The 12,866-nt window shown below is 37.2% G+C and overlaps 1 protein-coding gene across 1 annotated transcript; it reads right to left on the bottom strand.

Annotated features, from left to right (window-relative positions):
- Positions 1 to 3,141: 3,141 nt before the first annotated feature.
- Positions 3,142 to 11,307, bottom strand: LOC129757825 (uncharacterized). The gene is made up of 3 exons (XM_055755148.1): positions 10,225 to 11,307; positions 3,831 to 4,228; positions 3,142 to 3,769 (listed from the first exon to the last, which is right to left on the bottom strand). Exons 1-3 carry the CDS (start codon positions 10,443 to 10,445, stop codon positions 3,216 to 3,218), a joined length of 1,173 nt encoding a protein of 390 aa, XP_055611123.1. The 5' UTR covers positions 10,446 to 11,307; the 3' UTR covers positions 3,142 to 3,215.
- Positions 11,308 to 12,866: the final 1,559 nt, after the last annotated feature.

Genomic DNA, 12,866 nt, shown 5'->3' with positions numbered 1-12,866 from the left:
CAAGTGTCGATAGTTTGATTGTGCTCCTTTCTATGGTCTTCAATCTAGGTGCTGATTGGATTGAAATGCTGCAGAAATTGGAACCCCTTTTGGTTGCAATAATCTCGAAGTTGATTGAAAATTGGCCCGTTTTGGCGAACATTTTGCCGTCATGAATGAATACTTCATTCAATTTAATTTTATTTATAAGTCAGAATAACGATTAAGTGATGATCGGCACATTTATGGTTGCTTTCCGAAAGTGCCTTCTAGTTTAAGATACGGTTTAATAAATGAGGATAAAAAAAAACCTTGCCTGGAATCCCAGTTTTGAATCTGAATATGAACTCTGGATCTTAACCCAGAATATGAATTCTGAATTTTGAATCTGAATCCGAAATCGCAATTTAGAATTTGAATTCGGAATCTAAATGTTTTTTTTTTGTTTCGATTATAGTCGTTTTACCATATTTTATGGCATTCGCGACTCTATCAACGTTGCAGTTGGCGGATCGTTATTGAAAAACTTATCCGGTACAACTGTGTTCGATGTTTACTCTTGGGCTCGAACTCACGGACATCGGCTCAGGATGCAACAGACTTGCCAACTGAGCTATATCACTAGTCCCGGAATCTAAATGTGAATTGTGAATCTGAATTAAGAATTTGAATAGTACAATTTGAATCTGAATTTCGAATTATGAGGCTAATTTCAAAACTGAACTGTAAAACTTTGAAATTTCTAAACCGGAATCTTTTTATGAGTGCTTTTGAAAGCTGAATGGTGAAATTTTTTTTGAAATCGGTTGATCTTAAACGGAACTCAAAGACTCAATTCGACGCAACTCAGATCAGTTGGAAATACAAAGGTGATGCATACATTTAGAGTAAAAACTGCGTGTGAGACATGAGGCATAAGGCAGCGCACCTAGCAGTTGATTTTGGAAGCTAGTAGTTCCACTCAAATTCAAAGATGACTCCACTCAAGATCATATTGTAATTTAAAAAAACTACGCGATTTATTGATATTTTAATGGAAAACTCGGTACAAAAAACCGAATAATGTTTTTCATTAAGAATTCATTAAGAATCAGTTCATAACGCTCAAGGCGTTCAAAGTCAGCATAGATTGGTGAAAATTGCAGTAGAAAAGGCGGTTGTTTTTCAAGCTTATAAAAATATTACTTTATTTAATAAATTTTAGCAAAAATGGCAAAGGTTATATGAAAAGATCTTGAAAAAGAAGATTAAAAAAAAGAAGATTAGAAGATTTGAAAATATTCAATGTCTAGATCTTAGGAAAAGTTAATAGTTCCGCTCAAGATCAGATTTCGGCTAGTTCCAGTCAAGATCATTTACCCTGTTTTTAGTTTTGAACTTCATTTCTTATTTTCTCATTCGTTCAAGAGACGCTCTTAAAATTTTGAAAGCTTGTAATTTTTTTCAAACTCATAAAAAAATTCTTCTTAAAATTTTGAGATCTTTGATTCTACACCATCTATTTATGAAAGCGTTAAATATCTGTCTTTCATTCGATGTGTTCAAAATTTATAGTTTTGAAAACCTCGTAACGTAACTAAAATAGGATTCTCAGACACTATGTTCGTCTGCAATCATAGCGCAAAAATATATTCAAAGTTTTCAAAAATCGAAGAAAAATTCTTCAGAAAATGTTTGTTAACCCGTTCGAGACCGATTCACACCGTGTGTGCAACGAAATTTTTGAGCCTTTGTCAGAACAATCATTCATTGTGGGTTTACTATTGCTCGGAAAAATAATATTCTTATACCAATGGCAAATGTAAGGAAAAATATATTGAGAAATAGTTTTCATGAAAATTAAACGACATAAAAGTTATCTAAGAGTAATGTACTATGAGCAGGCATGAAAATTTTCATTCATTCACGTGGACGGCGAAATTTATTTTGGATCATCACTATACCCTGTCATGTTATGACAGAAATATTCCGATAATGTGAATGTAAATACCATTCATATTCACGTGATGATGATAAATATATTTCACGTATGAGAAGAGTGGCCAATGAATGAAATTTGAGAACTAAATGGAAACAAAAAAAGGCGTCTAGAAACGCTTTTCTCTATTTTCATTTTTTATACTATCATTAGTTAGCATTTGGCATAGTATAACATTTGAAAATCAACTTGGCAAAAAAAGTTCCAAAAAATTGCATTGATGATATTTCTCATGACCCATTTTGACTTTCATGTCATGACCGATATATTGGAGATTTCAATGATCAATGACAGAATGGAAAAAATCTTTCTTCATCAAAATAATCATTCATAGCATGCTTTCAATTAAAAAATATCTTAAACTAACGACATGTGAGGAAAAGAATGGATCACTTGTCGCAATTTTTGGCTCATGACTATGACATTATCCCGTCCATGACTATGAATTTGAATGTCGTGAAAAGGCCTTCGTCTCGAATGAGTAAACAGCTATCAAATCCTCGAAAAAATCAACTAAGTATAGATCGGTTCAGAAACAACAGAAATAAACAATTAAAATGGTAGTGTTGAGAACATTTTTAAAATGTATTTTGAATTTTTTTTCTCCGAAATTTTAGTTTTAGTAGATTAAAAATTTTTTTTTTCATAAAAATCATTTTTTGATTGCTTTAAACTCTGCACATTTTCAGATGGCAGAAGTTTCGCGTATTTTCCCAGATTCAATAAAATCATTCCGAACAAAGCAACCTTCGATAAGATTTAGCATCCGGAAGAAGTTGAAAAATTATTCTAGTCTTTCCCACGAAAATGGCCTTCCGTCAAGTTTTTGGCAACAATATTGGCCTGAATCAAATCTCTAAGGCCCCGAGACTGATGGTGGTACCCCGGGCATCGATGGCGTCCCAGAAATGTCCCAATGAACCACCCCGGCCATGCCCCCCTTGCCATCCCGGTGGTTCGTCATCGCGGTCGTCGGGGTCGGGAAAACAGTACCAGATTGCCTCCGGTTACCACAAGATCAAAGAAATGCAGGCCAAATTCCAAGTCCGGGACAACAAGCCAGTCTTTCTGAAGGGCCCCATGGATCATACGATGTATCTGACCACCTGTGGACTGGCCTTATGCGGACTTCTCGGATCAGTGTTTGTCATCGCTACAGTTATCCTATCCTGAGACTCTGAGACTTGAAAGTATGATGGTGTTTTAATAAATTATGTTTCCTTTTACAAATAAATAACTTAAATAATCAACGCTTGATTTAATTCAGATCCAATTGCTTCGCTATGCGGTTTATCTCGTTGTCCAGGGCCTTGTTCTTCTTCTCGCAGATGTAATTGAATCTGGCCGAGCAATCTTGACCTTTGTACCCGTACGTGTAGAGAGCTCCGTTGTAGGTTAGCGTAAGACATCTTCCGGTGCCAGTTATTTCCAGGGTAGGTTCCGCAGGTTTTTGCGGTTTATTAACGATCTTCGTTCCCTCTGTATTGTTTTCCGGTTTCGTCGTAGTAGTGTTTTTATTGCCAGACGTTATCGATGTGAGATTTGTGTTTGGGTTCACCGGTTTGGCCGACTGGGTCCAAATCCACAACAATCCGGGATTGAGACCGCCCAACCAAAACTCTTTACCTCGGTGCTGTTGGTTGTTCAAAATGTAGGCAACTACATCCTGAAACTCCGACGAGGATTCAAACTCTGCCAGATGGGCCCCGTAAGATTTGCACAAAGCATTTGCCGATTTCCAATTTAGGCCGCGATCCACTCCAAAATGATAGCATATGTCGTGCACCCTGGTGAAGTTATCGGGACACGTTTCTAAAAAAGAAAATTTTATTGAAATTTTCAACATTTCTGAATCCTATTCTAATCAACGTACCAACTTTTTGATTGTTCCCGGCCATCAGATAGTAAATTATTTGCTCAGCCCGCCTCAACCGATTTTCCATGTAATCCACTCGATAGACCAACTTCTCGATGGCGCCCAGCAAGTACAGATCCGTCTCAGAAACTTCCCTCGGCGAAGAAAGCAACTCAGTAGGGCTAGCTCCGCCAAAAGTTTGACGCATCGGAGTAAAAGTACTCTGGCCGCTCGGTGGAGTCAGCTGGTTCTCGGCGTACCCGGAAGGACCTATCACCTTGCCGATCGGGGCCGCCACCTCCACAGCCTCCCCGATACGCTTGTTAATGAAGAAGCTCGATGCCGGAATGTACTGATGCGTTTGGCCTACCGTTATCGTTGGAATGACACGACCCGTTCGGCTGGAGGTGTTGAGGCTGAAGAAGAAGAAATAAAATGGAAGATTGTTATAATTTGAAACAACCTGAAATGAAAATCTGAAAGCAGCAATAAATCTGATAATCGTGATGTAAAAAAATCTCATACCGCATTTCGCCTAAACTTATGTGAAAACGCGTTCTTATGATTAAGTTTCATATTCCTATATCTTGGCAAAGAGAAATGAACAATGTAAGGGGGAACTTGCCTATGGCCGGACACTTCCTATGGCCAGACAATGAATTCAATGAATCGTGAATTTTCGACTGAGCTGTTCAGTGCATATATTAAAGTGCTTTCAATGCTCCTAAAAACTATGAAACTAACACTTTATTTATTTATTAGATCTTCGCAGATGGTTTACAGTATTTAAACAATTAAAAAACTATCCTATTCTAGATTTAAACACATTCTTGGAAATATTAAAATCGAAAACACTAACTACTTCATTAAAACGAGCACAACATGTATCTAAAGAAGGGTTACCATATCCATAACGCTAAAAAAAGTACGTTGAAATCATATTTCAAAATATTAAGGAGAAACCTGGAAATTTGAGGCCTTTCAAATAGTTGCAATTAGTTGCTCAAGTTCAGAGACTAACCTGGCAATTATGACTTTTCAAAAAAACTTTTACAAATTGAAAGTTATCGTTTTTAGTTTTTTATCATTTTCTTGCATATTTTTAGTGAAAAGCCTAAGGGTTGTTGGATTTTTCTAAAAGATAGAGATCCTGACATCGCAAACATGAGGAAATGTTGCATTTCAAGAAGAGTTCAAATTGCTGTTGTGCTCTTCGCCAACAGTTTATTTCGGCGCCTGGGAGAAGCTTTTCTCAAAAGCGGTTTTAAAACTTTCGAATTTGTTGAGTTTTACTTATAGAAAACTTTTGCTGATGAAATAGAAAACTTGGAAGAAATAAGTTCGTTTCTCTGAAAAAATGTCTTTCAACAAAAAAAGAGTACAAACCGTAAGATTTCACAAAAAGTCGTTGTACGCTCGTTTCTCGATCGAAAAAGAGTACATGTACTCTTAAAAGAGTACGTATGGTAACCCTAATCTAAAGGATTGTTTTGACCATATTGGGTTCGTCGAACAGCAAGCCTGAAGAAATCCTGGGATCGAGTTGTTCTCACAGGAGCATTGAACGGTAACAACGATAACAGTTCTGAGCAATCAACGTTATTATGCAGGATGTCAAAAATAAAAAGCCGTTGCAGGAAGACGCGTCTTGCTGCCAGCATCGGCAAATTTAGAAGCAAGCAGCGTTGTTTATAAGGCGGGAAATCAGATGAGTCGTTCCATGGTAGTTGTCGTAGAGCATATCAAAGCATCGTTGTATCCTCTCTATCCTATTCGAATGTACCGCTTGATATGGAGCCCAAATTTGCACCCCGTACTCAACAATGCTGCACACAAGAGCACAATACAGAGCTTTCAAACTATAAAGGTCATTAAAGAATTCCGTGTTTCGACGGATGAAGCCAAGGACCATAAAACCTTTCGCTGTCGTTGAGGAGATATGCTGTGAAAAATTGAGCTTGCTATCCAGGGTGATTCCAAGGTCCTTAACGACTAATGTGCGGCTCAAAACGGTCGTTGACATTTTATATTCGAAGTTGATGGGATTTCGTTGACGAGTGGACGAGATGGTAGTGCATTCGGCAATATTTGGAGCCTTACCGTTGTGATGACACCAAGCCTGAAGAAAATCGATGTCCTTTTGAAGTGCGCAGCAATCCACTAGATGATGAAAATAAGGAAGATCAATGGTCCTAAGTGGCTCCCCTGAGGAACATCAGATGTGATCTCGAATGGTGTCGAGTTCACTGCACCGAGTCGTACGAAAGCAGTTCGTGAATGGATCCATTTACAAATCCAACTAGCAAGACCTAGACGACGCATTTTTTCTACAGACAATACGTGTGGCACCTTATCGAAGGCCTTGCTCAAGTCAACATACACGGCGTCGACTTGCTGACGTTTATCCAGTCTCCTCATTAACTTAGAAACGTACGTCATGAGGTTGCTGGTCGTAGATCTGCGTTGCATAAATCCATGTTGATTTTCTGAGATAGTATGACGTACAGATTGGTACAGTGAATCATAGACAAGGCTCTCGAACAATTTTGGAAAACAACTCAGAATCGAAATCCCGCGATAGTTTTCCACCTGGTGTATGTTTCCAGATTTGTGGATTGGAATTATAGATGCAGTTTTCCAGGCACCGGGAAAAATGCCCTCCATTAACGACAAGTTGAAGATAATCGAGAGAGGTACGATAAGAAATCAGCGCATTTTTTTACCAGGAATGGCGGAATGCCATCAGGGCCAGGTCCTTTCGTTTCATCCAAAGCAGCTATCTTATGAAGAACGTCATTCGGGGAAAAAACTCAGCAGGCTCAGATTGAAATCTCGACTCTGCAAGCTACTCAGGTAAAATTTTGTTTTTATCATTTGTGACTTTAATGCAAAACAACGATCTTGAAATAATATTTCATCAAATTCAAATGGGAATATTTTATTTAATGACTACACTGCAGGCTATTATTCTGTTGAATATCCTAATGAGCATACTTGTTTCTCTTCTATTAGAAATCCCTCCACAATTGATTTGGTTCTAACGGATTTAGGCGAGCATTGTAGTCAATTAGTTACTCATGCGGACCTCGATTCAGACCACCTTCCAGTTACTTTTTCTTTATCCCAAAGTCCCATTGAAAACCCTTTAAAATCAACTTTTAACTTTCAAAAAGCTGACTGAGAGTGATATAGGAATTTTATTGAAGGTAATTAAGATATAAACGTTCCACTGAATTCAATAGAAGATATAGATTTGGCTGTAGAAAATTTGACAACTTCAAAAGTCAATGCTAAAGCCGCATCAATACCAAGGTTGCCGAAATCACAGAAAAATCTGTAATATCACAGAATTTTGAGCAAATTTTCATCACAGAATCTGTGTCACAGAACACAGAATTTTGAAAAATTCACAGATTTCACAGAATTTTCAAATTTTGAAAGGATTACCAAAATTATATTTTTCTTGGTTAATATAAAATTAAGATTTTTACTTTGTTATTCAGTAAAGTTCGATAAGATTGGTTATTTTAATTGATTTTATTCAACTTAAATCTAAAAAATACCCTATTTATCATGAAATTTCAATGAAATGAAAGGAAATAGCATCACAGAAAACCATCACAGAATTTTTGGGTAAAATAACAGAAAGTCAGATTTTTTTTTCTCAAAAACACAGAATTTTTTTCGGCAACCTTGATCAATACCCAAAGCTCAACATAAATTTAATCAACTTTTGATCTGTGATGATCTTCAGTTTTTGATACGACTGGAAAACATTCGTCGACGCCAATATCAGCGTTCTAGTGATCCTTATTTGAAATATCTTTATTGCGACCTTCAAAAAGAGATCGAACGTCGTTTAAATTTTATTCGTAAAGAAAATTTTTTAAAAGCAGTAGAGGACATAAAACCACTGAAACCCTACGCAAAGCCATTTTGGAAATTAACTCTGAAAAAGCTAGAAGCCAATTCCTACTTTGAAAGATAAACTTCTTTCAACTAACGCAGAAAAAGCTCAAAAATTAGCCCAACAATTTCAATGTTCTCATGATTTTTATTTAAATGAAGTCCAATCGATGCTGAAATTTCCTCTGAATTTGATGATATTCTTTCTAAGCAAAATATATTTGAAAGTTCATGCGAAACAAATGTTGATGAACTTAAATTGATTTTGAAAAAAATTGAAAATATAAAAGCTCCAGGGAAAGATAGGATTTTTTACATGCTTAAAGTTGTCAGAAAGCACTTTAAATTTTTTAGTCAAAATCCTCAATAAATTTTTTTCCTTGCTTATTTTCCTAGTCAATGGAAAAATGCCAAAGTTACTCCAATTTTGGAACCTGGAAAAAGTGCTTCAGAGTCTTCAAGTTATCGACCAATTAGTTTCCTTCCTTCTTTAAGTAAACTATTTGAGAGAGTTATTTTGAATAGAATGATGATTCACATTAATCAGAATTATATTTTCCCTGATGAACAATTTGGTTTTCGTCATGGACATTCTATTACACATCAACTTTTGAGTGTAACTAATATGATTAACGCTAGCAAATCTGAAGGTTATTATTATTGCTCTTCTTGATATTGAAAATGCTTTTGACAGTGTTTGACACAAAGGTTTAGTTGCTGAATTAGCTCGATTTTAATTTCCTGTATATCTCTGCTTTAAAAAAAAACATGCTCTGAAAGGACACCCATTAGAGCTGGTGTCCCTCAGGGCAGTATTTTGGCCCAATTTTATACAATATTTTTACTTCTGATCTTCCTGATGTACCAGAAGGAAAAGGTAGAAGATTATTTGCTGATGATACTTTGCTTGCAGCCAAAGGTCAGAATTTACGGGTGGTACGCAGTAATTTACAATAAAATTTAAATTCCTTTTTGAATTACTTGAAAATGTGGAAAATTTCTCTCAACGCTTCCAAAACTCGACTTATTTTATTTCCTCGTAAGCCAAAAGCTGATTTTTTAAAAACCTAATGAAAATCTTTCCATAACTTTTAATGGGGTTTTATTAGCATTGCCTGATCACGTGAAGTTCTTGGGACTCACACTTGATCGGAATCTTACTTTTAAAAATCACCTTGAAGATATTCAATCTAAATGTAATAAATACACTAAATCTCTTTATTCTCTCATCAACAGGAAATCAAAGCTGTGCCTGAGGAATAAGATGCTTATCTACAAACAGGTGTTCCGACCAGCGATAATGATACAGTTCCGATTTGGTCTAGCTGCTGCGCGACGAGGAAAAAAGCCATCCAAACGATTCAAAACAAAGTTCTAAAAATGATTTTGCGGCTTCTACCTTGGCACAGCACCGAAGATCTTCATCGGATTGCGAAGCATTGAATCGATCGAAGAGATGGCCAACAAAATCATCTCTAACTTCAGAGGAAAATCGATGCAGTCTTCCATCGCAGAGATTCGTTCTCTTTATATTTAGTTTAATTTTAGAATAGTTTTCAATTGTAAGTTTAAAATATTTTGACATTTCAGGATGTTCTCCTACATTAAATACTTGATTGTGCTCAGCAAATTTAAGTCTTATAAATAAATTTTTATTATCTAGTTAACTATAGGGCTCAGAACAGTTCATTATTGAGCTGAACATCTAATTCAATGTTATAATGTAATATAAATGTAATGATGAATTGGTACAAATAAAGACATATTTTAAAAAAAAATCTGACACACAAACAAATCGACTGTAAAGAATACAAAATAAAATTATGCGAGTAGTGACACAGTGTAATCGATACACTCCTAGTGTTTTAATTTAATGCTCGATGTTCTGGTTGTCAGTGAAACAGAGAATTGCAAATTCTTTTCCATTTTCTTTAAAAACTAGCGTTACGACAAAAAAGCTATTAGGAAAACAAGAGAGATTTGTTCATATGAAGGATATGCTATACCAACACTGAATGGCCTTTTTTCCGTGCTATGTGAAACAACAAGGCGGTTACGCTCACCTTTGCGATTGACATACCTCTCTGCTATCCTTAATAACTTTTTTATTCATACTCGTATCATCTTAATTCATCTTACGGTCTTCAAAGGAAAGGTGTGAAATTATGTTTAGATTCAAGATTTAAAAAAAAACAAATTTGAGAGAAACTGGTGCATCTGAATGAAAGTTAAAGCCAAAAATGTGCATTTTACAGTTTTGCTAGAACAAATGGTGTCAAGTTTCCATAGAAACTTAGGCGTCATTGAGCAACCCTTTAGAGTTAACCCTTGGGGCCCTCTGTCAGGTCAATGAACGAGATTTGCCCCCAAGGTTTTGGTTCCGAAACATGACCCTATTTTCGAACCACCCCCTCTGCACAATCGTTTTTTGCAAACAGAGTTCAAGAGTGCCTTCCACCTATAAAAGTATGCTTTATGGTCTCACATATCACAAGCCAATAGTTACCCCAAAGTGTACTCCTCCAGCACCGAGGACCACAGGCCCTGCTGTTCTTCCGCTTCCGGTTCAGTCCACTGCGCCGGGTTCAGCTTGACAAAGGACTTGCGGCCACCTTTCTCCACCACATAAATGCAACTCACTGGCTCAATTATTATCATCACGACGATCAACATCAGCAGCAGCAGCAGCAGCCACGCCACTGCCGGCAACCTGATCCCTGACATCATTCCTTCCGTATGGACTCGCGATGCCTGAATGACTATCAATAGAGGCGTTTTTTTTGCGCCTTCTTCTGATCCCTCGTAAACGGTTGGTCACGAATTTCTCTTTCACAATCACCTTTTGGCACAAATTTTTGTGTATGATGTCTTTATTATTATGCGGCTACAACGGCTTTCCGCGAAAGCTATAGGCCACAAAGACCAGGCCACCAGTAGTAAGTATCAATATGAGTAATCTATGACGTCGCCAAGGGATTGGCGGCACGTATTTATTATTACATGGAACTTCGCTTGGGTCGCTTTTTCCAAGCTACCTCGTATTATCTCACAGCACTTTTCCTCTCGTTCATGTCCAATCTCACTTTCGTTGTGAGTGCAATTCGTTGAGCATTTGGTGATAGCGCCACTCTTCCAGGCCTCACCGTGCCCGATGGTGTCAATCAACTAGTTAAACCGATTACTCAATTCACGCAACACGCCTCGACCTAACCGGAACCGCGAAGTCGCACACCTACCTAGATCAAAGACCTTGAGGGTGGCTGGTTGATGGCGGGAAATACGCTATTTTGCAACACTTTTTGCCCTCGCTTTACTCATCATGGTTGATCACCTTCTTGGTCGATGGAAGAACTGCAAACAACGACACTCGTTGACACACTTGAAACTTTATCACGAACCAAACCTGCAGATAAACTCTCAAAAAAAAACTGAATACCTAATTCGTCGTCACCACCCGCAGTGAAAAGAAAGGTCAGGACCTGGATGGCCGCGAAAGAGAGAGTCTTCACCGAAAGTAGGGATAGTTTTCGCGAACAACTCTACGCAACCCGAATGTGCAAAAGTTGCAGGCACGTGTGCACAGCTTAATCGATCGCGCTCGTCTGAGACCGTGGTATGGATTGCTGAAACTGCATGGGCCATGGACTGATCGTTCTCCAGCCAGTTCCAGTTCCAGACCCAGGGAGAAGTGACCCAGCAGAAAACGACACAGACACGTTACCGTTGATATCTCCTTGTCAGGCTTGAGAAAGAAAGGCGCAGTCTCTCCGGGGAGTGTGAGTCCGAACACGATCTCGGCGATCTCTCGACGATCAATTTGCATGATCGAAGCCCATTTTTTTCGCAAACTGCTACGCTGCATGCGTTTGGTACTTTCTTTTGAGTCATCTCATCTCGTATGGATCGGTTTATAATTAATGCTCATGGCAGCTATAATTATTTATTGTTGGTAATATCAATTAGGACGACCGACGGTTTAACCAACAAACAGATAAAAAACGAGGCGATCGTTATGTAATGGACTTCGGTGTCGAGTTTGTTAAGGAAACCTTGGAGAGTTAGCTCCATAATTATGATCGAAACAAAAATAAACAATTTCTAAAAATATCACGCTAAGCTATTTTCGTTTCGAAGAATAATGAAAAATTTTCGATAATCAAAGTTTAAGTTAGACTTACTTTAACATGATGAATTTTGTAAAAATTTGTGTATCGGAAAGATTTGTATTTTTACTTTGACCAAGATTTACTATACATACCTTTTCAAAAATTTGAATATTTTTTCACAGATTGGCATTGTTAAAGATTTTTTCGGTAATGAACTATAGACAATTATAGATGTTTCGGATTTGAAAGATCGTAGATACATTGAACCCTTTTTTTGCTTGTGTTATAAATAGCACAGTTGGCAAGTCAGCTACCTCCTGAGCCTATGTCCTCAAGTTCGAGCCCAAGAGTGAACATCGAACACAGTTGTACTGGATAAGTTTTTTGATAAAGAGTCTCGAATGCCATGAAGATGGTGAAAGACTATAAGGTACACCGGGGTTAGTGTGGAGGATAGCTATTAAAACAAAACTGAGCTAAATTTTTTCAAACTTTTGATGCAGAATGTTAAATTTACTTGTAATCTACCCAATAACTGTGAAAAAGATACGATTCCGACAATATCGGATGTTTACAACGACTTTTTGCGAATTTTCTATATTCACCTACGATGTCGAGGTGATGTGCATCTTTTTCAATTGCAAATTTCTCGTGGTTCTTGACGAAAAACTCTAAATTGAAACAATCCTTACATTGAAAACAACCAATTAGAAAAAGAAACGGCGATAAAAATAAAGAAAAAAGAGTTTATTCACAAAAAACTAAAATTTTGTCTCTAAAGCCTACCTGGGGTAAGTGTGGACGGCTGTAAACAGGCTTGATATTTACATATTTTTTCAATTTTCTCTCCTTCATCCTATACAATTTAGCTATATTTAGCATTTGGATCATGAAAAGTGGGGTTGTTCTTGAGTAAGTATATATTTTTGATAAAATCGTATCTCGTGTGTTGCAACATAAACTGTACACAATAATCATTGAAAGATGCCTTACTAATAGCACCATGAACTTTTTTCAAAATTTTGGACGGTTTGAGCAATAA

This window comes from Uranotaenia lowii, chromosome 3 (assembly GCF_029784155.1).
Source record: "Uranotaenia lowii strain MFRU-FL chromosome 3, ASM2978415v1, whole genome shotgun sequence".
In the NCBI taxonomy this organism is placed as follows: domain Eukaryota; kingdom Metazoa; phylum Arthropoda; class Insecta; order Diptera; family Culicidae; genus Uranotaenia; species Uranotaenia lowii.
This window is presented reverse-complemented; position numbering and strand designations above follow the sequence as displayed.

Coding starts and splice junctions, on each gene's coding strand:
- LOC129757825 (XM_055755148.1), bottom strand. CDS start 10,445: ATGATGTCAGGGATCAGGTTGCCGGCAGTGGCGTGGCTGCTGCTGCTG. Junction 4,229..10,224: donor CTGGAGGAGTACACTTTGGG/GTAACTATTGGC, acceptor CTTCTTCTTCAG/CCTCAACACCTCCAGCCGAA. Junction 3,770..3,830: donor CGGGAACAATCAAAAAGTTG/GTACGTTGATTA, acceptor TTTCTTTTTTAG/AAACGTGTCCCGATAACTTC.